Here is a 26,845-nt window from a genome sequence, read left to right as displayed (position 1 = left end):
CTGGCTTTATAGGAAAAATATTAGATTTAAAATATCTCACAGAACTTATCTTGAAAAATCACACTGCATACCAGATTTCTATTAAGGTAAACACTAATCTTTTGTATTAACGAAGGATGTATCCCTTGTTTGAGAAAGGACACTGTTGGATGTAAATCCAATCCAGAAATAGCTTTTAAGTGTTGTTCAAAGGGCATACAAACAAACAGACGTACTGTAAACCTACTGTATGCTACCAGCATGGGAAACAAGAAAAAGGTAATGACCAGCTGATGAATTATAGCAAAATTCTGCCCGTAAGTACATGACAGTTGTTGGAAATAGCTACAAAGGTATCAAAACGATCAGGTGGTCAATGAGCCTCTCTCCGAGCACCATGTGCTTTTGGAAATCTATATCTTAGTTGCAGCTATCTGAAAAATGCCAACTGTGTCCAGGTTTCTGACATTCAGGTATGCAACAAGTACATTTACTGGAATATGTTTCTTCAGGGCAACAGAAAAATCCCCAGCTCCATTTGGCTGTAACAGGAACAGATGAAATCAAACTATTCTAAAACTAAGGTTGACTGAGGAGCCAGCATGATGACACTGACACATGGAAAGAAGCGCCCACAGCTTCTGAAACCTGAGAAAGTTTCTGGGCAGATCTACCCACAGAACTCTGAGGCATGAGGTCTCTTTCTGTTGCAAGCAACAAGCACAAAGTGCTTTCATCTCTGCATATTCTTGCCTCTTTGATGGCATTTGATTCTCTTTACATTTGGGTTATGCATCCGTTGTACACATGGTTCTGCCTGCTAGATGTGTACTTGTGATATGTACTTCATTGTAAGGAAGTGGTGTTTTTGATGTTTGGCATTGGTTTGTTCATTTATATGTTCAAGAATTTGGTTTGTTTTGCTAAACATGGGATGAATTATGTTTTCTGATAGAAATTAAGGAGACAGTGCTGCAATAAATATTCAGACCCTTTCCTTTAGTGAAAGTACCACTATAACTATACGTTTTTCAAAGTAAAAGTCTTGCATGTACCACCCTAATCTCTACTTCCTATGAACAAAATTAACTTTGTAAAAGAAACATGGAGTTGCTGTAAAGAATACACTACATTTTACCATTGTTTCAGGGCTGCCAGGATCATGGTAACAGCCTGTTCATTTCCGATCTTGTTGTATTAGGCTGTTACTTCATAGAAATAACCTCCCATAGTGCTCAAGACAACAGGCAAAGTAATTTACATAAAATTACTTTAGTTTTTCATTTTAAAACAACTAAAGAGAGATCAGAAAATCCACAAACGTGTTGTTTTTGTGGAGTAACTGAGCCTTACATGCTGTGCATTGTTTTGCCGTCCTTACCTCCCTCCTCTCACCCCAGCCTCTGACCACCACCCCGCCTGCATGCGTGTCTCCTCCTCGGCTTTCCCAACAGCCTTACAACCTGATCGCTCCAAAAACCAAGGTAAAGCCTGCATCTGCATGCCTAAACCTCCGGAGTGCTATTACGGATCTTCAGCTCCATCTACCATCCTTCACACATCCACTATTCTCACATAACTGGTCGCCCCGAAGCTGCCATCTGTCACCGGTGGCACATACTGTAGGCTCGGCTCCCACACCTGTCTGGATCATCGCGTTGACTCACTACCTCCGCCTTTACATTAATTCGCATTATCATCAAAATACACACAGCACAGCGGATCGGATTAAATCACACCAGACTGCACACACACACACACACACATCACAAAGCATCACAAGGGCTCCTGTGAGGGATCCTTACCGCGACACAACCATGAGCAACACATCCATCCATCCATCCATCCATCCATTCATCCATTCATTCATTCATTGCGCTGAGCACGTGTTGCCAGGTAGAGACACTAAAATTCACCACGTCGACATTTAATCCAGCTTCATAATATCCACAGCCTCGTGCTGTTTATGCTGTTTATGTTTTTATATTAAAAAGAAAACACTGAATTAGTCAGGAGTAACATCTAATTGCTTTTCCAAATAATCAAGTAGCAACCGAGAGCATCGAAAGCAAAAGCCAAACACTGTGTAGGCCAGCAGGGAGCGGGCAGCGTTAACAGACAGGCTGACAGGCTGCAGCGCCTGATAGGTAGTGTGTGTGTGTGTGTGTGTGTGTGTGTGTGTGTGTGTGTGTGGACGGACAGCCCTCACATGTTACTGCCCCGGGCCCGGGGTACGAAAAGTGGGCGGGGTCATAAGCTGTGACCGAAGAAGGAAGGAAAGACCAAGGTGATGCAACTTCCACTTAAACTAATTCTGGCGGAAAACAACCATATATGTAGAAGAGAGCCGAGCCAAAAGAGAAGAGTTCACCCTCACGGTAAGACGATGCCCTGATAAAACACACTCACAACATATTGATAGTTAATTGGTTTGAACTGAATATCAGCGGGAAAATGAACTTTGCTTCAGGTTTTCGCTGTGAATGAGCGTGTAGCTAAAACACTCAGCATGTGTCCTAATGAAGGTGGCTGAGTCATTTTAAAAGGCAGTGTGCGAGGTCATGTAACTAATGTTAGACCTGTGGAAACAACCAGCGGGCTGCTGCTGCTGTCAGTGTGAGCAGGGACAAGTGGCTGCAGGTGAAGATGAAGGGCTCTACGAAGGGTGCTTGGCTTTCACTGTCCAGAAACTGTACGATACATCCGTAACAATTCACCACAAACTGTGTTTCTAAAAAAAGTCAGAGTAGCTGTAATATGAACTAGCCGTAGGTGGACTGTAGTGCAGCCCACAGCACAAAGGCTGCCCCTTTACCTTTAAATACCATTTTGCTAAGCACAAAGAAAAACCAAGAAGACAGATATTGCTGTTTATTGCCACATGAACATTACCACAATAAGCATGTTACAACATGTAACCCAAGGTGCACTTTGTGTCATTACACTCACCGCAAACTTTTAAAGGACTGAAACAAGTCACCAGTGACTGCAGGCTTAGAAATAACTACCATCTGTTGCTTGACATGAGAGTTGTATCACCAGTACTACACTGTACTTCATGTACCCATGCTGATAAGCTCAGTGAGTTGAGGTCTGCTAGTAATCGAAGAAAGTCAGCTGTGATGGGCTCTGGAGGAAAGTGCATCCATAGTACCTGGGCTGTGATGGCGGTCTGTAGGGATGTCTTTATTAAAATGGGGCTCCTAAACCACACTAGAAATAATGAATTACCTTTAACAGCGATAAGGCCATCTTATTGAGACAATAGCAGAGAAGTGAAAGGAGAGGAAACCTTTGCCAATGCAGAAGTGAAGTGCCTCACTTCCACCGTGAGGTGGCTAGAGCTGTCATCAGCTGTTAGTACACACAGTGGATCAAATTATAATGTGCACTGTTGTAGATGACAAACCAAGAAAACAGCTAAAACTGCTATTGTCTCCAGCTTAATAGAGCATTGTACTGTCTTTCTGTTTTTGTTTTGGTTTCTGATGTACTGTTTCAGTTCTTGCTATTTTTACTAACCTTGTTATCAGCAGCAGAAAGCAGCTGTTTTCAACCCCCACCCCCCAAAAAAACAAACAAACAAAAAAAAAAAAAGACAAACCAATTGCATGCTACCCGCCCAGCACCAAACAGCAGCCTGACAAAGTTATCAGCCAGCTGATGATGGTGATATGTAAATCTTGTGCTTACAGCTTGTTTTGCTGCCCTATTGTCTAAACGTGTTCAAGATTAGGCAACACCAATACTTAAACTCAAAGGACACGGTTGTGATTGTGGTCATTGTTGAATATAGCCAGAGTTAGTTTTTGGCCTGGGTTGTGAAAAGAATTTGGTTCCCCAGCATGAAATTTGAATATGGTTCTTGTCCATTCATCCTCCCAAACTCTATACTGAAACTTCAGATACAGTATTACCTATAATTGGAGCCTGGGACACAAATCATGTGGACTAGCAAATTGAAATACCTGTGGTATCAAAGATGATTTATTACTTAACCAGCTGTTTCAGACAGGAAGTATATATGATTAGGAATGTGATGCATTTACACTGCAGCATATTGCATTTATAATAGCATCAGATATTTGTTTGGGTGGAATTTTCCCATGGCCTGTATCAGACAGTTTGTACAACAGGGTCTCAGATATTTCATTGTTATTTTTGTGAAGCATTAGTTCAGACATGTCTGGACATCTGGAATGTCCAAATGCTGTGGGGCTCGGGCAGAGGAGCTGAGGGGCTTAGGCAAAACACACTGAAAGCGTGGATGGAAAAAGAAAAGGACATGGAAGAAATAATATAGCTGTATGTAGAGTATAGATATAAGATATATTATGGTGTCAAAGATCTCTTTCATTAATAGACATTTTTTAGTTAACACATCTTCAGAGTTGAACACAATATTGGTGTTGCTGTTATGCATAAAGGCCTTTTGTTTAACCCAGTGTAAGGAGAACAGGAGACTGGAGAATGGTCATAAAGGAACAAGATGAAGTGTCTCTTTATGTTTTTAACCGCTTGGGGGCCCCATAGCATAGTTAAGTAGTTTCTGTATGTTGTAGAGCTTCAGTTTCAATTATGAAACCTCAGGAATGTTTTGTATACTGTCTAAACAGACTGCTGCCTGCTACAGCATCAGAGCATAAATATTTTACGTTGCCAGCAGAAGCAGACCAGTTAGAAAACCACCCAGTCCTTGTCCTTCATCTTCACAGAGTAAGACATATGGCATTGAAGTAAAAGCTTCCTCATGTCATTCAGAAGAAAAATAATGAAGGTAAAGTCAATTATGGTAAATTTGTTTTCTCTCCTCTTTCTCCCTCTCTTAAAAGAGAAAAAACTGCATCGCCTAATGTACTGACACTTTTTAATATCTTTAAGTTATGGTCTATTGATTTCTTTTTTTTTATTGTTATGTAGAATCCAGCACATGTATTGTTACACAGTTTTATTTTGTTATTGTATTTTTCTCCCTTGAATGGAGCACTACCAATGGGTCAAAACACATAAAGCAAGAAATACATTACTACCTGTGAATAGTGGCCGTGTTTGATTTGCTGTGCCTGTTAGCGTTGCAGAGTAATTAAAGTGTCATTTGGTTGGATGGTTTGGGGATATGTCCACTCATTTGTCTCCTTTTCAGCACTAACAAGATATCATTTAGCACAGATATTTCAGCTATGTAGTGTTTTCTTTTCTTGTAGAATAGATGTTAACATGCATGAGTTTGCAGTAATAGCAGTGCTATTTAATGTGCAGTGGTAAAATTGTAGTTTTTTTTTTATTTACACTGTATGTTGGTATTTATTAATCTTTATTTTGAAAGTGTCATGGAAGTTGCAGTGCTTGACTTAATGTATAATTTTATTATGTACTGGGATACTACCTCAGTGCGTATTTTCCAGGCTCTTGAGTTATATTGTAGCAGCAGAAAACACTGTGAATAAGTACAACTGAAGTTATGATGTGAATAATTCTTTTAAACCTTCATCATTGGAGTTTTTTGTCAGCTCAAGTAGAAAAAAACTGTAAACAACATTGAGATATTATCACATTTTAAAGTTCAGTTACAATCAGTTATGTTTTTACACATTCAGCAAGTACAGGGCTATATTAGCATTTGTTTAGAATTGTGTTTCTGTCAACCCACGACATGCAATATTTACTCACCTTTTTAGCTGTAGGTTGGTGTCGACCAACTCCCAAGGGAAATATTTAGCTGTTACCTAGTTAACCCTCCATTGTGTTTTCTCAGGGGTTCACTAATTGTTTGGTGCTCAACAGGTACAGTACAGTGGCTTTATCAGCCCTGCTTTGCTAAAATGGCTGTCTGCTAAAAATAGTGATGTAAAAGATGCTGAAACAGTGTGTGGATCTGAGGGGGATTGTACAGTCACTCATTGTTTATTCTGATGCTACTATATACTGTAGATCATTCATATCTGAACTGAAGACAGTAGGGATGGGACAGTGTATCAAAATATGACATATCGTGATACAAAAATGTCACGAAATGTATCGCGTATTCTAGTGTGTAGATTCCATACACACATGAAATTATATTTCTTGTAAATAAGATAACGTACGGCAAGTTGATCCTTGCAAATATGGCAACAATACCGGGAGGTGAAGGTGGCAATGCCACTAATACAGAGATAGAACATGCTTCATCTGCATTTAAGTGATGGGTATAGTGTTACTTTAGTTTTCCTGTAAAATGTGAAGAAAATAAAGAGTCTCCGATAAGGTCCCGTAATGGGACCAAACAACGCTGCTTAGATCATTTTCTAGCCCTCTAGCCACAAACTAGTGTGTGGCTAAAGAAATAACTAAAGCAACTGGCAAAGTCATTGTTTAGTAATTTAAGTATACATAGAGTAGTAACTCAAAGCTATATATAGAAGAGGACATTTAAGGTTACTATTTTAATTAGAGATTACTTTGAGAATTGAATTTTCTTTTACACTTTTAGCAAAAACAGCCTTGTTGAATAAAAATAAACATATATAAGTTGCTTCGTGTGACTTATAGTCCAGAAAATACGGTAAATCTAAGCATATTAGCATCAGCATAGCTGGATTAGGAGACATTGGGACCCTGGACACTTGTAAAAGACCCCCACTTACACTCCTCAGTACAAGATGCACAGATTAAACAACCAAATGACTTGTAGTCAGTTTGTGTTTTCTTGTGGTTGTTTTGTGTGTTTTATCAACCATTACTTTTTAGTAATGTATTTTATTTGTTTTGTGTTTAATTTGGTTGTTTTGCATATCGCTACAGTTTTTCTGTCTTTGGTGTTGTTTTTTAGAGCTCTACATCATTTTTTCTCATTTTGTAGGTTTTTGCAGTCAATTTGTAGACATTAGTTTGACTTTCCAAAAGAAACTGTTACTCTATGGTTCTCAGGTCTAGGGGCCCCTGACCCCTGGGGTCCCTGAGACTTTGGCCGGCTGGCCTGTTCAATAAACCATTTATGAGCATGAGGCTACATATTCAAGCAAACTGACCAGCTGTTAACCCCATGGCAGAAGTCACTTCACCAAAGACAAACCTTGACAGACATAGACTGACGAATTTAATCTGTAGTAAACTCTGTGATCCAAACATTAATAATAATCTTTTTTTGTGTTGTGCCAAATTCAGCAATAATTCAAAGTATCAGTATGGACATTTGTTGTGTGTACCCTGCTTGGGTATGTGCATACATGTATGTGGCATCTGTTCATTCATTATCATCTGAGTATGCTTTTGAAGAGTTTTTTCTACTGTATTCAGATATCTTATTGCAGTATTTAGTTTGGCAAGAAAGAGTTTTTTAACTGGTAACTGTACTGCTATAGATTATGTATGTGTTTTTGTAGCACTCTCCGCCCTTCCTAAATCTTTTGCCATAGCAGTTACAAAAAATCTTGATTTGTGCAAATCATAATAAAATCCCTTATCTGCTCATTCCCGCTGCTTGTTTTATTGTAAAAATTCATATTTTTTCAGCAGTCCAACGTGGCTGGCTCTGTTTGCTGGGTGCTGAACAAAGGCCTAAGAATGGTTATTGCTTCTTTCAGTACAATCACAGTTTCTTAGTCATATTTACCTATTTGTGCAGTGTACACAAATAGGTAACAGAGCTTGAGTCCCAATCATTGCTGCTGCATATTGACACTATCAATAATAGACACAGCTGCTCAGCAAGTGCAACAATATGACGATGTATTGTAAATATGGGCAGCAATGAAAGATGCTGTCATGTCCAGAATCCACCATGTTGTATATCATGTCAGACGGGGGGCCAAGGCGATTCCACAAAGCAGTGTGAATCTTCAGACTGTGAGCAGAGGAGGCTGGTGTTGCATCCGTCTGTTAGGTAAAGGAAAGTAATTAAAGACTCCTACTTGTTTTGGCCTAACTCACACACATGGAGTCCACTTCACTAATCAGCTCCTCAGTTTATATATACCTGGCTGTTTCGTGGCAGAACTGATGTGCTCCCTCTAGTCTGAGTTGTATTCCCAATGTTCCCTGTAACTTAGTTATGTTTTGCCTTTGCCAGTTTTTTGGGATTCTGCCTCTTTCCTATGCCCCCGGAGTGATTAGATTGGGCTACCAGTGTGTTTTCAACTCCTGTTTGGACTCTGATTCTGCATCTAGTTATCCTTGCCTGGGTTTCTTGCCAGGTCTCACAATTAGCCCTTTCTCTCATAATAACTTGTGCTACTGTGCTACAACAGACGAGGCAGCCTGACTGCCCTCTGTGTTTGCACTTGGGTCAAATCAAATCAAATCAAATCAAATTTTTTTATATAGCATTTTTAAAACAAGTTGACCAAAAGGCTGCAAAATATAAAAGGCACTCAAATGTAAACAGATTTCCCTGCTCTGAGTGTTGCTACTTTGCTATTTAATCTGATCTAAACTCTGTGATCCAAACATTAATAATAATCTTTTCTTGTGTTGTGCCAAATTCAGCAATAAGCTCTGAGTGTTGCTACTTTGTGGCTGCTTGTGGTGGCACTTAAACACATGAATGAAGGAAACTGGAGCGGAAATTACCAATTCAAAGAAGAAGAAGAAGCTTTCAGCGAGAGAATGACAGACAGAAGTTTGCAAAGCATACGAGACGCCCCAGCCACCCTTAAGTCCAAAGTCTGGATCTAGTTTGGTTTTAGCACCATTGATGGGACAAATAAAATAGACAAAGAGTACATGATATGCAGGTAGGGCCTGGTAAAAGTGAAGTATACTGGCAGTACCACGAACATGCTAAGTAAGCCACTTGCAATGCCACCATCCTGATATCCTTGTTGAGAAAACAGCAAATGATAACATGAGTCAGGTTTATATAATGCGAGTTCTGAAAAGCACTGAAATGTTCCCAGGTTTATTTCAAGGATGCTGGTAAGCACTGGGGTGTCCCTAGGTTTAAATTAAAGAAGTTGGTAAATTTCAAAATATCCACTGTTTTTATAAAACATGACGAGTAAATTAAATGTGTCTTGGAATATAAAAATATACTTAAGGAGGTAATTTGATACTAATCCTTCCATGGGTGAGCTAAACAGGATTGTTGCATTAGACTGCATTAATTTTACACAGGTTGGTAGGTCATCTTATCTTAGCATTAAGAGTGAAACAAGGGGAAATGGCCAGTCAAAAAAGACAACATATCAGCACATCCAATTCTCAGTACTTGACATTACATCTTTGTGTAATCGGTACAATCATCAAAATGAAATGGAAATAAGAACTTCCAGCATTTTGTGGTTTGGCACAGTGAAAAGAGAAAAAAACACATACCCTAGTTTCAACCTGAGTAAGCATCAGCTGTTACACTTTCCTTTTAGATTTAGACTTGAAGATCTGAATGAAATGTGGGCCATGTTGGTTTAAGGTGTTAAAAGCAGCCTTGTCAAGATCTTGCAACTCTTCTAAATTCTGCAAAAACCTTCAAAAACAAAACAATGCAAACACAATCATAACATTATTTTTATGACACATGTACAATCATCTGCAAGTAGTTTTAAAGTACTTGGTTTAGTACTTGGCTTTACAAATGACCCTCTTGAAGAATTTGCACTTGCCTTCAGCACTTACTACAAGTTGTACAGATACACGAATCAGATGGAGATAGTGGATGCCAACTAATGGTTCTTTGGACACCTGTAATCTGTAATTTGGGAATGCTTGCAGAAGTAAAGCTCTACATTCTGAATAAACATCTTTCAAGCACATTATCACTTCCCAGGGGCATAATGATCAACCATCAGGGAAAGCATCCTGAACACTAAAAAATTACAAGCTTTGTCATGGTTCTAATCAGTCATTTACTTTAATGCCTTGGCATGGCGATAGCATCTCACATTGAGACTGGCTTGTTATTACACAAACTGCACACAGCTGCTGGGGTTTGACTGTCGATGGGGTGGCACATTTGCAAGCTTTACTGTTAGAGCTAGAAGACTGGCACAAGAGAATATCTGTGTAGTTGGTGATTTGGTACCTCTTCAAATGGCGGAAAAGATTTGCTGTGTTTCCAGTCTTCCTTGGCACAGGTTACCTGCATATCTTGTTCTGTGGCTTATTCTGCTTTAGAAATCCAAATGACTGATATTGTGTGACCTCTGCCACAATTTCCTTCTGTTCTTCCAACATCTGACCCTCCTCGTGGTTGCTCATTTCTGTTTGTTTTTCTCGTCCCTTTTTTGTCCAGTGTTTTTGTTCTCTTTTTTTTCCAGTGTCAGCTGTGTAGTCCTATTGCTCTGGCCCGATTTGGTCAATGTGCATCTTGTGCACAACCAAGCTAATTTTAATTGTGTATATTGATTGGCAAAATACAAGGTGTGCAAAAAGTAAAGGGCCTGAGAATTTTCTGAAGCCATGGTATGTATGTTTCATCTGTAGTCTCTCTCTGTATTATCAGATGTGCAGCAACATTACATGGGGCTGAACGATTTTGGAAAATAATCTAATTGCGATTTTTTTTTTTTTTTTTTTTTTTTTTGTTACCAATATTGCGCTTGCGATTTACAATGCGATTATTTTTTCAAAGATTTTCCTGTTCTGTATTTTTCAACAATGACAAGCAATAAATCACTGAAGTATGAAGAAAACAATATTTAGATAGATTAAACATAAATGTTCTTTTCTGTAGACCAGGCCTATATGTTACAATGAAATCCTGTGATGCAAGAATTGATATAAATTAAATTAAATTTAACTACAATCACATTAGTACTATAATGACTGATTTGTTGAACTTCCGGCCTTGTAAGCATGTAAAACTTACAAGAAACATAAATAAACAAATGAACATAAACCTGGTGTAAACATTAATATAAAAGTCAGTAACAAATCACACAAACTAAAGTGTAGGTTGAAGAAATATAAAAAAAACAAATTTGTGGCTTTACCACATTGAAGTAATTCAAAGTTACTGTAATAAACATGTAAACGTGTGGATTGCACTTTTTAATCACTATGAACGTTACCAGACAGACTTTAAATAAATAAACAGCATTTTTTCCATGCAACTATCATACAGTACTTCGTGGTGTTTTTGTAAATGCTGAATCAGTTTAGTAGTATTGCCCCCGTGAGGTAGCAAGACAGGTTTTGCACAATACCTGACGCTGTGCAGCTTCTTCTTTTTTAAAACCAAAATAGTTCCATACTACGGACCTACTGCTCCTCTTTGACACTAAAGCAGTTTCCGCAGTGTCGGGTTCTGTCGATGCTGAAGCCATTGTTTAGCAGATTAAGTTGTAGTGTAGCGTGCCAACTTTATTCTTCCTCTGCAGCCTGCTAAACTCTCGCATGTCACTTGACGGAGTGTAATCTCACTCTACGGTTTAAAAATCGCGTTTTTTCAAATCGCGATTTAATTGCAAATGCAATTAATCGTTCAGACCTACCATTACTCACACCTGGATCATCCACAACCCAATCTGCTCCAAAGCTGTTACACCTCCTGAGCCCCTCTTGTTAACCACATTGCTGTTCGAGTTACATCTCTGTTTGATTTTGGTGCTGGTATGGCCAATGATTTAGTTGAAAATGTGGCTGCAAATAATATTTAATTCCTGATTTATCAAATAATTGTACGGAAAGTACAAATCTGTCCAAAACCAATGATGTTAAAACTGAAGATGTCACATTTTTTAAATGATGTGAAACAGAGAGCATCACCAGGTCCTTAGACTTGAGGATGTGTAACTAGAGAATATTTTGCTGACTCACCTGATAGAACAACTGAAATTGAAAAATTTAGTATCAAACATCAGCTAGAAAGCTTTGTGGCCTAAAATCACAGTATTCTCCTTAGATTCAAGCAAACCAGCAACCCCAAAAGCGGAGATCACTTTGAAACAACTCATCATTAATTATTTCAAAGATGTATTATTGGACTTAATAAAACCTCTGCCTACAACTAAACTAAATGTCTGGATACATCTCATTGGTTCTAATGAACACATCAGGTCTCAACACTACTCCTGGAATTGCCCAGCAGGCATTGCTCTGCTCTTGACTTGTAAAAAAAACATTGGTGGAGTCTTCTCACTTTTGCACTGCTTCCCTTTTCTGATGTAGAAGTTGGCATTTCCAGTAATTTTTACATAATGTGGATGGGAAGGTTCAGTTTACCCTAGTTTTGTTTCTTGTCATCTTATTTTTATATTTGTGTGCAGGATGCTGCGTTTTATCAATACCCAAGGGTATTTTTGAAATCCTGTCAACGTCTGCTCATAGGAGACAGTGAATGAGTGGCTCTGAATAGTCAATTTAGACACATTCTGTTTTTGGTGTGATGCTTTTAATATATGATGTAGGGCTTTTATTCATTCATTCATTCATTTATGCTCAGACGTCCCTCTCATTCTCACACAAGTGACTACAGGATGTGGAGATGAACTGATGGATACCCTTATGTCATTTTACTTAATATATTTCTAAGGTTAGTCATGGGCTGTAATCTATCAGCACCAAACAAATGATCTAATCAGAGGATGGAGAATGCGTTTACTAGATTTCAAAACAATAAATAGATCAATGGAAAATCTGTCAGCATCTACATTTGGTGAAATGACTCATTTTTCATCAGTGTAAGGATTTGATGTTTTTCACTGCTTTAAATCACAGGAACCTAAATATCTTTGTAATTTATAGGCCGTTGCTTGAACACGAAGAAAAATGTGAATGTTACCTTGAGCTGTGGGAAACTGTGTCAGGTATTTCTTCCTTTTTGCTGATGGTTTTTAGACTCAGGTGATTGCTGCAAAAAAACCTGCACTTTATTCTGCAATGAAATAATCAATAGCCTTAGATTTTACCTAGAGCTTGGACTCTCATAGGGACCGAACAAAAACTACTCACTAGATATAAGAAAGTGAAGTAACTTGAGCGTTTTAGATACATTTCACTCTATCAGAAGCATTTCTGCCAGCTTCTTCTAAATCTTGGCTTTTTTTTTTTCCAGTTTGGCTTTCACACAGCAGTAGTCAATGGGTAGTCCAAACGTCGCCCTAACAGTTAATCTCCTTACACAAAAGGGCACTTTGTTATGGCAGCTGCTTTGCTACAAAATGCATATCTCTTACTAAATGTTTTCTGAGTTCTTTCTCTACATCTTTTCTTACAGATTCCTTATAAGTTTTATTTTCACCTGATAGCTTGTTGAATTCTCAGAGCACAAACACTTGTTTAGCATTTACCTCAAAGCAGGTACAAAGCCTGAGGAATTGTTTTGAACGTGACCAAGGGAACAAGTAACTAAAAAGTGTTGCCTTGCCTCCTCCTCCTCCCCCCACCCCTCACTTCCCTCCCTCCTCTCTGCCTGTCACATGTTCTTTTCAGAGCATAGAAAAGTTTCTGGATTAGGGCAGAATTAACACAAAGCAGCGACGCCACTCACGCTACACTCGCAAAACAACACTGACGAGGCAGGAGGGGGAACCGAGATAGAGAGAGCAACACAGCGGGGTGAAGACTCAAGCGAACCTCAGCCACCTCAGACAAACTTCAAACACTGATAGCAAGAGGCGGACCAGTCCATCCCAAAGAGAGAGTGAGAGGCAGCAGAGGCAGAGAGACGGCAGCAGAGTGGCAGGGGATCTTTGCTGACGAGGTCCTGAAGGATGGAAGAGAAGCAGTTTGCCGGGATCCTGGTGAGTTTCACTTTTGTTCGGTGAACACGTTCACACACCGGGCAGTTTTTGAAACACTAACACAAGTATATAATTGAATAAACACACAGAGGTGTCATACAGTGATGCAGCCACATCTCTGAGTTCACTGTTGGGATGCAGCTGTAGAACAAGTCACTCTGCCTTTTCCCCAGTCTGAGCAGAAGAGGCCAGGTGATCGCTCACAGGACTCCATCAGGCTTATTTGCTTTCATTTGCTTTAAAAAACAAAAAACTCTCAAACATGTAAGATTTTACTCACTATTTTCTAAATTACTGTGGTTTTTGAGACCCTTTTATTTTTTTTCCATGTGGCTTACAGCTTGCCCCAAATTGCTTTTATCATGTTATTCTTTAAAACAACAAAGAATCATACAAGTTCAAATTGAATAATAAGCCTGCAGTGTCTTTCTGAGCGATCATTGTGTTGGTATTTGAGTTCAGTGGTCATTGCATGTTGTTCATTATGGTGCACAAATCATCATCTGAGCACTGTCCCAAAAGTCCCCAATGTTTCCCCGTGCTCGTATTCATCACACATAACTGTTTAATCTGACCTTTACAGCTGCAACACAAAATCAATATGTTTTCAGTGTTTGTTTTTTTCACCACTGTGTATAAGAGATGAGCCCAAGAGGTAAATGCCGGGCCTCTGCTGTTGGTGAAGCTTTAAATAGAGGTTTGGTATCATTGGCAGTCAGGTCACTTCTCCCTCCCTCTCTGCCTTAAGTCTATCTAAGTTCTTCAGTCCATCTTGAGACGGGGCTAAACACAAACTCAGAACTCTCCTGTGACATTTTGGTGTGTTTGAAGCCTTGCCTTCCACCGCAGTGACATTTTTTTCCCTGCTGTGTCCCTTTTGAGATGCATATCCACGTTAATGTGCATCTGTGCCGTCTGAAGGTAAGAAGGAGGGGCGGCGTTATCTGCCTTTTCTGCTCTCCCCATCTCCCTCAGAACATTTAAAGGTGGTTGGAGAATGGAGATTTGATTTTTCTTCTCAGAATGAGGTTTGAGCTCAGTGACAGACTGCCACTCAAGCTTTCCTTTAGGTAGGCACAGCTAGAAGGAGTTTAGATATTGTTTTCGATGAGATTCAGAGTAATTTAATGAAAGTCAGAGGAGGTGAAATTCAATTGTTTCTCCATGGAAACAATTTTGCTGACCCTGTGACCTTTCCAGTTGCCTGAAGGTTTCACTTCATCTGGTGAAGAAAATTGTGGTGTGCAGTGAAATTGGGGATTCTTTTCATATTTCACCATCATAAGGTTTTAGTTTTTTACTTTCAGTTTATGAAGCAATTTGTATTTGAAAGCACCATCTGAAACAACATATGCATTTTGAAGAAAAAAAGTGGTTCATAATTCAGCATAGTCAAAAGTATTTTTAATAAAGTTCAGTTTTGTTAAAAGTTTTAATTGAGTCTGATTGAGTGATGCTATATAAAAAATATGTATCTTACTGTGTGACAGCAAACTGTGCAGTTGGCATTAGGCAGTAGTTTAACTGTATTATTAGGGTTTTGACAACTCTTCACTCTTTTTATCTTCGCCCTAATTTTGAATTATGTTTAATTTTATGCAGTTTATGTGTGGGTGCTTTGTTCCCTAAAAAACTTGGGCAGACACAGACACACACATCTTATCTATAACAGTAAACATGCCAAAGAACTGCAGGTATATTGTACAACAACTCCAGCAATGACAATGGACAACCGCTCATGCACAATTACACACATTTCACCTCTCGTGATTGGTCAGCTCTCATGGCTGGGATCATTGTCTTGTGGTGGCAGGCAGCGATGTAAGCTGTGGCTTAGAGACATCAACAAAGAATAAAAGAAAGTTTGTGAGTGAGTGAGTGAGAGAGAGAGAGAGAGAAAGTTGATTGCAGAATCTTAGACCCTTGCTCTCCCATCGTCAAGTGTCACGTATTTTTTTTTTTTTTTTTTTTTTCATTCCATCCTCTCCTTCTGCCTCTCGCTTTGGTCTTTACCCACTTTACCTCTTTTTGAGAGTGAAAAATTTCCTTTTCCTGTTTTGCTTTCTCAACATAGTGTTACTTTTTTAAGCCCTTGCCCTTTCTTTACAGTCTGGTTAAATTTATTTATGTTGGCCCAGATGGTCAGTGGATGGACCCGTCAACGTAAATCTCACGATACACAAGGCACTTGCTTCCTGCTACCGCTTGGCTCGGCTGGTAGCCTTCTGCCGTCACTGTTTCTGTCCAAACTTTAATTCCTGTGCTCGTTCACAGCAGTCAAAAGAAGCCCCAGCTCTTCAATCTTTCTGCGCTGTCTTTGACTGCCCTGGAAGCCACCACTTCCACTGAGCGGATGAGCAGATGGTGCCCTGGCACAAGGTTTTACTGCACGGATAGTTGTCTCTTTGTTTTTACTTACTCTTTAGTTATTTCTTTTCCACTCATTGTCTGCTGTTTGGATGTATGTATGGAGATGTAAGAGTAGGAGTAGGAGCTGGACTGAGGTATTGCTTATTTGTCTTCTGAGCAGTGTATTCATATGTCTAGCTGCACACACCATGGCTCAGTCTGCTCACATTGTACAGAATGGAGGTTGTCCCCTCACAGAGAATCATTGCCTAGTACAGCAGTTTGAGGACATTTCTGGCCCAACAACAAACAAGTTGAATTTTGGCCTGATGTCAGTGTGCTCACAGTAGAGATGTTAATTAGCAACAGTTGATATGACTGCTTTCACATGAAAACACTAAAGTCATGCAGCAAAATGTTCAAGCCACAAGGTTGTGGTAAAGAAGAGCAGCTTTGCAACTCTAGATTGACAAAGCACAGTAAAGGATGGATCTGCATTTATTATATCTTTCTTTGATATTTTATTTTTTAAAATTTGATTTTGTTTGACAAAATAATTGCTTCTGGCTGAGCTGCAAAAATGTTCTTCCTCATATATGCAGGTTGTAAGTTTTGCATGTGGCAGGTATGTAATGAAAGTCATGTTGGAAAAGGTGCACCAACACATCAGCACACACTTTGTTGTTAAAAACGAATGTGGTTTTGTAAAACCATTACCCCACAGGTCTGTGTACTCCTAGTGGGGAGCCTTTGTGTGTTTGTGTGCGGGTGCATGTGTGAGAAAAACAGCGTGTCACTCAGTATCTTTGTATGTGTGGATGCCATTTCCCAGCGGTTGTGTAACTCATGTTTGCTGTAGGCTGTGAAGGGGAAACTCAATTGAAGGAAACCCAGAGCCACAACCTCCCCGAGGTCAGACACACAGTGACATAGGGGGACATAGGGGACGAGACACCTATACATTCTAATATTACATCAGTGCCTAAACATGTTTACCTACAGATATGTAAACCGACACATAAACACATACTCTACATATTTGACAAAACAAAACATGACAGACAAAACATGAAGATACTGCAGGACAGACACTTAGATGGATTAAAGCAGAAAAAAGTATTTACTTGCTTTATTTGCTCCACTTTATTTAAAAATGTTATTTAAAAAAATATGTGTTTAGGTCCAGGGGATAATTATGGTCGCAGTAGGGATATGTTTAGCTTTTTTAAAAACTTGTTTGATTCTGGTACCTGGTTTGTTTGTAGTCATTTCCTGTGTACATCTATCAGTGTAACTTTTTTTTTTTTTTTAATTGTCTGTTCCCTTTGGAGCTTTGGATTGTCAGTACACTGTTACTTCTACTTAATATGAATACATTTATTACAGATGAAGCTAGACTGTTTCTCTGCCCCTGTCTCTGTCTCTCCATATGTAAGATGTGCTTTGACATGCATGTCGGCCAGTTTAGTTAACGGCAGTGCTCAGCTACCTTGTTGACTGCCTCTGCGGTGAAGGGCCAACAAGCAGATGTGAACCAAGAGAGCATGAAACAGCCATAAGGGCAGGTGGTGGGAGAAAAGTCAGACATAATTTCTCTTTTCGATTTCAACCTCCAAATGACCAACTAAAATAAAGGGGGAAAAAAAAAAACTACAAGCAGCCATACAGGGCACAGCACCCAACGACAGCCACTGTGGCGAACACACAATTGAGGGACCACAAAGGGCCACAAATGCCAAACACGTCCACTGCTGGGCACTCTCTAAAAGGTAAGCCACCACCAACCAACTCCCCGCTCACACACACACACACAAACACACACAAAAAAAAAGGAGTTCATTGTGTTTCGGACCTTTAGATTTCATTTGGAAAAACCGCTCAGGCTGAAAATTTCGTTTTTCTGATTTTCTTCCTTAACACTTCTTTTTCTGATTTAATGGATCTCCTCCCTGCAACTCCATAAAACATTTTTTTCTCTCTCCTCTTCTGAAGTCACTGAAATTATGGACAGTCCCATTGTGTACACACAACGGGACTCTTAAATCTCCCTGGGTTTCTTTTAGTATTATTATAATTTTTAACGGTTTCCAATTGAACTCTTTTCAAAGGCCTTTTCTGAACCATATTTAGGTCATTTGTTGCGCTTGAACCCAACCTGCTCCCTGGCTCTGTGTGTTTGGGAGTGTTGAATGGCAGCTATAAGCCTGGGACATGGGGGGGTCTGCATTTCTCAGGGCTGGACAGCCCTGTATTGCTTGGTTACACACCTCCCCTGTGTTATTTACCACTTTTCTTGCCATTCTCTCATCTCTTTAGCTTCTTTCAGACATGAAATCGTTGACATTGTCGGGTTAATCTGACTGGTAAACTAATGACTTTTTGGCTTTTAAAACATGGAAAAGTTCCATGTTGACTCTGGTCGAACATGATGGCCAATAGAGATCCAGGTGCAGCTCTGCTGGAGAACAGCCGTTATTTGGAAAATAATGACATCAAAAAAGAAAAGTGATCACACGGGTTGCATCATAGGCTAATTTAGACTAAAATTAGTATAATTAGAAAAGTGAGTTGTACTCCGAAGCGATTTATATATGTTTTTTTCTGTTCAACAAGGTCATTTTTGCTAAAAGCGCCTAATATTCTGGTGCAACTTATAGTCCGGTAGTGACTAGTAATTGGATTTCCTCGTTTGTGGTGTGTTTTATCAGTAATATTTTCATGGATGAATATATGTAGCAAATGTACAACCAGGCTTTATAAGGTTGGTGTGTGGAAGGTTCATGAAACCCTAACCCCTATGTTCTACACTCAACCATGGCTACCTGAACTGAAGACACAGGCTCGAACCATTACACTCTTACACACAGTCTTTTGATCTGCTGTTTAAAATCGTGGTTAGTGCTATTTTAACTGTCATGTCCTCAGCCTACTTCCTGTCAACTACTTTTATTTTGTAATACTTGTTTCCTGGCTGCTCCCTTATTATCCTTTATTTTTGTAATTTTTTCCCCCTTAATTGGTTTTACTTGCATCTTATTTTCTCTTCCAACACCCCTGTCACTTTCCCCTCATTGCCAAGTCATTCGTACACCAGGCCGTCTCTGGCTAGACGGACTCCTGCCACAGTCATTCTTGCCATAATAAGTCTCACTGAATTTATTCTCATCTTAGCTGGAGTTCACCAGCCACCTGCCTGAAGCTCGCATTCTTGCCACAACCTGGACCTGCTTGGTCTCCTGTTTTCCCTTCACTGTTTCCTGTTTATTCCTCACTTGACTGGCCCACCTGAACCTGGACCTGTCTCAGACATAATCTCTTGTTTCCCCCTCACCTTCTCCAGTCTTCTCCTCGGTAACTCACCCTGATCGGCCAACCCACCTGACTCCTTCTAATAACCTGCCACCAGACACTGTTTCGACCCAGCCTGCCTGATCTGCTTTTCCCCTTCTGCTGTTCCTAAATTACTCTGAATCCCTTGATTAGCCTGCTCTGACCTCTTTTTAACTTCTGATCATCAGATCTGGTACCTACATCATCATCTTCCTGTTCCTGCTCTGTCAGTTGACTAGTTTTCCTGCTCTGGTTATTGGTAAGCCACTCAGGCCTGAACATGGATCTTGATTTTTGGACTTCGAAACTATTTTGGTTGCTTGTCTGTGATTCCCAGTGTTTTGTGCTTTTGATCATTTTTGTCACTTTTCCTCACTGAGCCCAGGTGGCATTTTAATTGAGTGAGTGTTTGAAGAGATGTATTTTCCATGTGTGTGTGTGCTTCCTGTATCCTGTACCATGCTCTCAGCCTCAGCCTGGTACTGCTCCTTTATTTTCTTCCTCAATAAAACCTTGTCAGCATTGACTCAATCACTTTGTCTGTGTCTAGCTTTTGGGTCAAACCTCAAAACTCTATTGTAACATTAAAATTACACCCCACATAATAAAAAGTATGAGATGAACTGTTCTTTAACGTCAAATTAGCTTATTCACAGTACTTTGAATCTTTTTTATTTAATTGAAATACTTATTTTACTTATACATTAGATGAGAAAAGTGCCTAACTTGGAAACTACTCCAGTATCGAAAGATATTTAGACTAGCAAATAACAATTACCTAAATTGCATGTTTTGTCCAACCAACAGCCCAAAACCCACATATTAATGTAGAAGTCTAAGAAATGTAGCAATGATATAGTTTAGAAACAGAAAGTGAAATTATGCAATTAAAATGAGTTTAATTAAAAATAAAAATAATATTAAAATTGTTGCTCAATCCAATTCTATTCACTCACCCCATCTGGTCACGACAGGTGGCTGCCCAAACTGATTCTGGTTCTGTTGGAGGTTTCTTCCATTAAAAAGAGTATTTCCTCTCCACAGTCGCCAAGTGTTGCTCATTTGTTGGGTTTTTGCTTTTATTGTGATTTCATTATAGCGGTATACAAATGAATTGAATTGAATTGAATCTATACATTCCTTAGAGTACTTTTAGTTCAGGCATTGGGATTTTTTTTCCCCAGGTGTCATGTAAATGTAGACTTCAGATTTCCAACTTCTCTTAGCATCTTAATATGCACTCCCTGAATGCATGAATGTTGAGATTTATTTATTTTTTTCTTTTTGAAAAGGACACTTTGACACTCAATTTGAGAAAGTTGTATAAGGTAGTGATATAGACATAACCCTAAGTGATAAACCCTTTTATTTTTAATTCTCTGCCATGGATTTGTGGAGAAATCTAACACATTTTGAGAGGACAGAATAAACTTTCTTTCACTCTTGTTTAAATTGGCACTCAGAGACAAATATTCAATGTATCTGTATAGTGCCAAATCACAATACAGTCATCTCAAGGCACTTTACAAAAAAAACAAAAAAAAAATGCATTGCTGATAAGTTACTACATGAATGATGAAGATATATTTTATATCTGTTTCTGTCTCTGTTTTTGCTCTTCCTCTTTTGTCACATTTCAAGCGCAACAGTGACTTCTGCCACGTGAGGCCAACTTTAGTCACATGTTCCTCACTTTCATCCCCAGCAATGGTCCCATATGTTTGTCAAAATGTGTATGTTGTGTGCTTTTTCCGGCCCGATTTGTTCCCATGCCTTCTCTCCAATGAGTCCTGTTGTCCCCCGGGGTCTGAGCCGAAGCTTCACGCTATTTATACAGACCGAACAGCTGGGGCCCTCCCAGCCAAAGCAGTGAGGGATGAGGAGGTTGGGGGCTGTGGGTAGAGAAATTATGGAAACTTCAGGTTAAACCAAGCGTAAGAAATGTCTCTCTGTTGCCTCTTTTTTTAGCCTCCTACCTTTCTCTCTATCATCATTTATTTTCTCCCCTGAGTGTCCACAATAGCCGGGTCAGGACATGCTCGCATCAGGTCAGCTGGGCTGCCGGACGCTTACACTCGATCATTTGAATCTTCTTTTCCATCTCCCTTTGGTCTCTTCTTGATCTTTCTGTTCATTTCAGGTTTTTTTTCTCCCTGCAGCTCATTTTTTCCCTGTTTTTCCTCTATGAAACACACTTACTTTCCCTTGATCCCAATTAAAGAGCTCGCTGTTTTGGACTGAACAAGAAAGGTTTTTTTTTCCCCTCCAGCTGTGCCTCAACACATTTTGTTCTTTTGTTGCGCTGGACAAAGCCAACCTGCTGTTGCAAAACTGAGCTTTTTGTATTTCTTTCCTTTTCTTCAGCTCTGTGCCTCCTGTGGTGCGTGTTCCTATTGTGAATCTCAAGCCTGTGAAGTTCTCTCTTCACTGCTCTTCCCTTCACTTTTTTCATCCTGTCCTCACTTCACTTCTCTTATCATGTCTTCTCTCAACTGCTCTGCCCTGACCTCTCAGCTTTTTTTTTTACATGATCCCCTCAGGAGGGAAGAGAAAAGTCAAGCTTATCGATGCTTTCTTCCATTTGAGGTCTCTTTCGTGAGATGTCACATCACAGGCATGCCGAGCTAACGAGAGGTGAAGAGATATTAACCTAATGGCTGCAAGGGACAGATATATAGATCGAGAGGGATGTAACAAGACCAGACCTAATTTTTAAGCACACTGTCAGATGCCTTTGAGTGTAAAAGCAGATTGATCCATTTATGAAAGGACAAGAAGTCATGCCATGAGACTTTAGAATTTATTTAAAAAGCACATATATTTACTCCTTAATATCACCAAGAACACAAAAAAGTGATTTTTTTAAAGCCCCTTATATTATCTTAATGTCATTGTCATATCAATAGCCTGAGTAAAAATCTAGACTAGATCTTATCTTGTAAAGGATGACAATATTATACACAGCAGTTTCTTTTTTAATTAGATATTTAAGAGAGAGAATATAATGTTTTAATTTTAGCCATTAAAATTAAACCTGCCCTCAGCCTCAAAATTAAATCATGTTTCCCCCCAAATAGTTCACATCATCTCCTCATCAAGGTGAAAGACTAAATTCATTAAAAAATACAGAATAGGCTGCTACAGGCAGAAGACAAGTACGTCTTAAAATTATCCCTTTGTCTTGGGAAAAATGAGGTCCAGCAGAAAAGACCATTGCCTTTTCAGATTCAGTATTAAGGTCAGTTTTGATGCCGTTCTCCATGTTGAAGTTCAGTTTGTTTGACCTCTGCTTTGGACTTTGGGCTTTCTGATGTATGACTGTCTTGTTTAAAATCAGCATGCTCACTTTAAAGTGGATTGCACAAACTATCGTACTTGTTTAGGTATAAGAGAGTAGTGCAAAGTGGTTTGGACAAGTATCAGGAAACTTACATATTTAATTTTTTTTTTTTTTTACATACACAGCAAACAATCCTGAAAGCTTTTTCAGATTTATTCAAAGAGCCATCTGCTACTGTTTCTACAAGGAAACAAGGAAAAAAACATCCCTTACAGGCCTAACACAGACAGTCTTGTACAACTTGTACTTATGGCCATCACATGAGACTGTGGAAGGACCGATTGAAACAATATTCTGTATAATTCTAAAGTTTAGTAGATTACCAGGTTTATTTATTTATTATTTTTACTAACCTTCTGGATCACAAAGCTGTCTCAGCCCAGAAAAGAAAGGCATCGGAGAGGTATGTCTTTTATCAGTATGCAGTGATATTTGAATTTATTTGTCAATACAGATAAGAGGGCTTTGAAAAAAAGAAAGAAATGGGACCACATGAAATCAACAGAACTCAAAGAAAGGATTAGTTTCTTCTTCTGACTTGTGTCTTCATGATTGAGTGGTGTGTCTTTTTGTTAACCTTTTTCCTGTTTTCCTCTGCCACCTCCCCACCCAACCTGCAGTGTGTTCTATTATATTTCATGCACCGTCAAACTCCTTCACGGTTCAAAACACACCTGAATACTACCTAAGTAGTTGTAGATTACTATAGAGTCATAGGTACGCATTGAGATTTTTCTAGAGGAACTGTAATTATGACAAGTACTACAATCACATAATCACACTTATTTATTTACTTAAAATACATTATATAAGACAAATTATGAAGAGTGCTGCAACCATCAACTGTATCAACACCACTATCAGAAAATGACTGAAAAAAGTGCAATAGTTAGTTTAGATACTTTAAATAGTTAGTTTTTAACCATCCTCCAGGCAAAGTATAGTTTAACTGCTTAACATAATTAACATAGAGTTTGCTTAGAGCTGCCCCAGTAGTAAACCCTATATCAGGCTGGGGGGGTGCTGACTCCGGTCTTCAAGGGCCACTGCCCAGCCCTACCCACTGCTGATTACCTGGATCAGGTGTGTTCAGTCAATGAGAAGTTGAAAGCGCAGGGATAGTTGGGAAATAAGTGGGACAATGGTCCTCAGGGGCCGGAGTTGACCACCCCTGCCCTACATTGTTATCTGATTGCAGTTCTTTCTTTGCTCTCCCTTTAAACACTGGTAAAAGTCATCATCTGTTGTTTGTTTTGTATGTTCAATGATGGAGTTTAGGATCAGGATTTTGGCCTCAGGCTTACTTGTAATTGATTGATTGATGTGTTTGGAAGTTAATAGAAATGCCTTGAGGAAGGAGGAGATTCATTCTGACCTTATCAGTGATCTGCACACTGCTCTCCTGGTTGTTTGTCTTTCTGCTCCTGAACATTGCTGGTGGCTTCTTGTCGTTCACAAGTAACAGAAAATGGCAGTTACACTAAATTTGTTTGGATCATTAAAAAAAAAATCATAGTAGGAAAACAATGGAAAAAATTACAGATGCCTTGATTATTTTTGCACATTTGAAATGTATTACATGGTCTAGAGATTGATTAAGAAATGGAGTTTGCACTGTTCAAGGAAATGGGGATGTTGAAATTTCTGTGCACTTTATAACTTTTTAGTTTAGTATTACAATTTATTGTTGATGTTGAAACAAAACTGCAGTGCCACTTAAATGCTTCTTCCAGTTTTCCAAAGTACTGCAGTTGCTTTGTTGCACTTGTAGACTGTAATATTTGAATTTGATATTTTGAAAGTTTGATTCTTTCTTATGTTTAAACTGAAGTGATATCCAAACAATATCCAAACATTAAATTGAAGTTTTATAATAGCTAACTGCTGACTCTTCAACAAGCTGCATAATAATTTCAGCTTCAGCCAAATCATTATTTTGCAGAAGCATTAGGCAAGACAGAGTTGGCTTCTTAACGTTGGTGCTTTGCAGTACCTGTGCCGTGTGTCTTCACAACACAAGACCATTGTTTATTGCAAAAGTAACATTTTGCCATTCGATACACTGGCTTAGTGTGAAGGGAAGCCAAAACAGCTATGATAAAATAGATGTGATCTTCAGTAATGCAGAACAGTTGTTGTAATTAACTGGAATTAGCTGTAGACCCAAACTGAACAAATCCTCAGCCATCAGTGCAATAGAGACTTAACATGTATGCAGTGGGTGGATGTGGAGTTGCACTCAGGTGCAGGGTGTGAGAACAGGTGAGGTGCTTGGTGTCAAGACCATCAACAGGCTTTCTAACCTTGAATTTGCAGCGTAAAACAGTGTGCACTTTGTTATTCTCCCTCACAGGCCATTTTTTAGCAAGCACACATACAAAGAGACCGGTGAGAACTTTAACAAGTTAGTGTTATCAGCAGCAGCAGCATCTGTGCTTCTCTAATTAGAGTTAAATGACCTAACATAATAGGGCAGTTAGTTAACGAAACAAGTCCTTTCCTAATCCACAAACAGCACAGCTGCAGCCACAACAAGCATTTATTTTAGGATGTTTGTCCACACCAAATTCATACAGTCTTCACAGATTGTCCCCTAACTTAATGCCTGCATGTTTAAACCATTGTTTAGTGTGTGTGCATGGGTGGGTGTGAGTGTGTGTGTGTGGGTGCACTTGTTAATCCTTTCATTAGGTTTGACCTTATCTGAGACCAACAGCCCCCTCTGACGCAGAGCTAGTAAGTGGCTGGATCCCTGTGGAGGAGCTAATGATCTGCCATAGTTTAGGGAAACCTGTCTGCATTATTCTATGGATGGATGTGACTTCAGGAAGAAACTATGAGAGAACCTAGATTGAATGATACATGTGTGGGATTGGTTGTTATATTTTATGCAAAAGTATAAATCTGTCTTAGCAAAATGACAAAGCATTTAGTGTTGGCAGAGCTACTTAGAAATTTATTTATATAGAAATGACTATAAACCACTTTTCCATAGAATTAAGCTACAGCACCACTGCACTCTAAAGACCAGTTCATTCTTTATGTCCGCAAGGGTCTGCATGATGTACTGCAATGGGAGTCCACATGCACCAGACATATAAGCTGGTCACACGTTTGTGAATCGTCTGTATACTTTAATTGCCATTAGTCATTTACGTGGTTGTACAAATAGTTTTTTTTTATCTTGCTCAGCCAAATACAAGAAATATCAAAGCTCATATTCTTGCTGTCGAGAGGTCGCCATCATGTTTTCCTGTGGAAATTGCAGTAATAGTGTTCATCATTATTAAAGAAATTAGAGCATTAAAAATGTTTTTTAAATATCTGTTACTTTAAAGTAAAAATACAAATGTGGCTTCGCAAGTGCAGTAATACCTCTTAACAACAACTTATCTGTTCTAAATGTGTCAGCATGTATGACTGTTGGGATAATTTGTTTTCATTGTACTTAGTACTTCCTCTCAGCACACTGAATACGACGGGTATATGGTAATGATTTCATTATTGAATCCACTCTGAGATTCTAATCCTCTGAATTGATAGACAAATGAATAGCATTCTGTCTACGTTGCTCGTCCCGTGTTAAACATAACTCGAGGGGTTCCACTCAAGCGGCAGTGGCCATTGTCCCCGGCTATCAAACACCCATTAGGCTCAGAGCCAATAGCTTGTCAGCTTTTGACATTACTCGTAACACATCCAGTGAGAATCAACACTGCATGACACACTGAGCGACAGAGTTCTCTTTCTGCTGCATGAGTGATGTTTTTGTTGATCTCTCAATCACACCCCTATTGTGGATACACTTTTACCTTTTTTTAGGCTCACTTCCTTGCTTTCTTCTCATTCTTTTTGTTTTGCATAGCCATTAGCCATATGGTGGCAAACAGGCACAACAATGTGTGCAACAAAACACAGGCTCAGGAGGGAAGCGCTTGAATTTCTAAGGATGTAACTCTGTGTATATGTCGTGGACGAGGCGAAAGAGGAGGGTTTTGGCTTAGCGAGCCTCTTGGTGTGACACAGCAGAGGAGGGGTGGGAGGCATTGGCAATGTCAGGGTGTAGAGACGGACGAGGATTTGGAAGAGTCAAGTGCCGCTGAAAGGGAAGTTGTTGGTGGTCTGCAGAGTTGCAGCAGCTGCCTCTGAAAACAAACGGAAGAAATAAGAGAGACAGACAGAAGGGGCA

The 26,845-nt window shown here is 39.3% G+C and overlaps 1 protein-coding gene across 1 annotated transcript in view; it reads left to right on the top strand.

The window, feature by feature from the left end:
• Positions 1–2,264: 2,264 nt before the first annotated feature.
• The window catches only part of slc6a9 (solute carrier family 6 member 9), a 70,615-nt gene continuing 46,034 nt past the window's right edge, over positions 2,265–26,845 (top strand). Inside the window, exons 1-2 of the mRNA XM_026312714.1 lie at positions 2,265–2,357; positions 13,327–13,637. Of these exons, the coding sequence (XP_026168499.1) occupies positions 13,608–13,637 (30 nt within the window). The 5' untranslated portion in view covers positions 2,265–2,357; positions 13,327–13,607. The remainder of the gene's footprint in view (positions 2,358–13,326; positions 13,638–26,845) is intronic.

This window comes from Mastacembelus armatus, chromosome 17, assembly GCF_900324485.2.
Source record: "Mastacembelus armatus chromosome 17, fMasArm1.2, whole genome shotgun sequence".
In the NCBI taxonomy this organism is placed as follows: domain Eukaryota; kingdom Metazoa; phylum Chordata; class Actinopteri; order Synbranchiformes; family Mastacembelidae; genus Mastacembelus; species Mastacembelus armatus.
The sequence above is the reverse complement of the archived record's forward strand: the minus strand, read 5'-3'. Positions and strand labels throughout refer to the sequence as shown.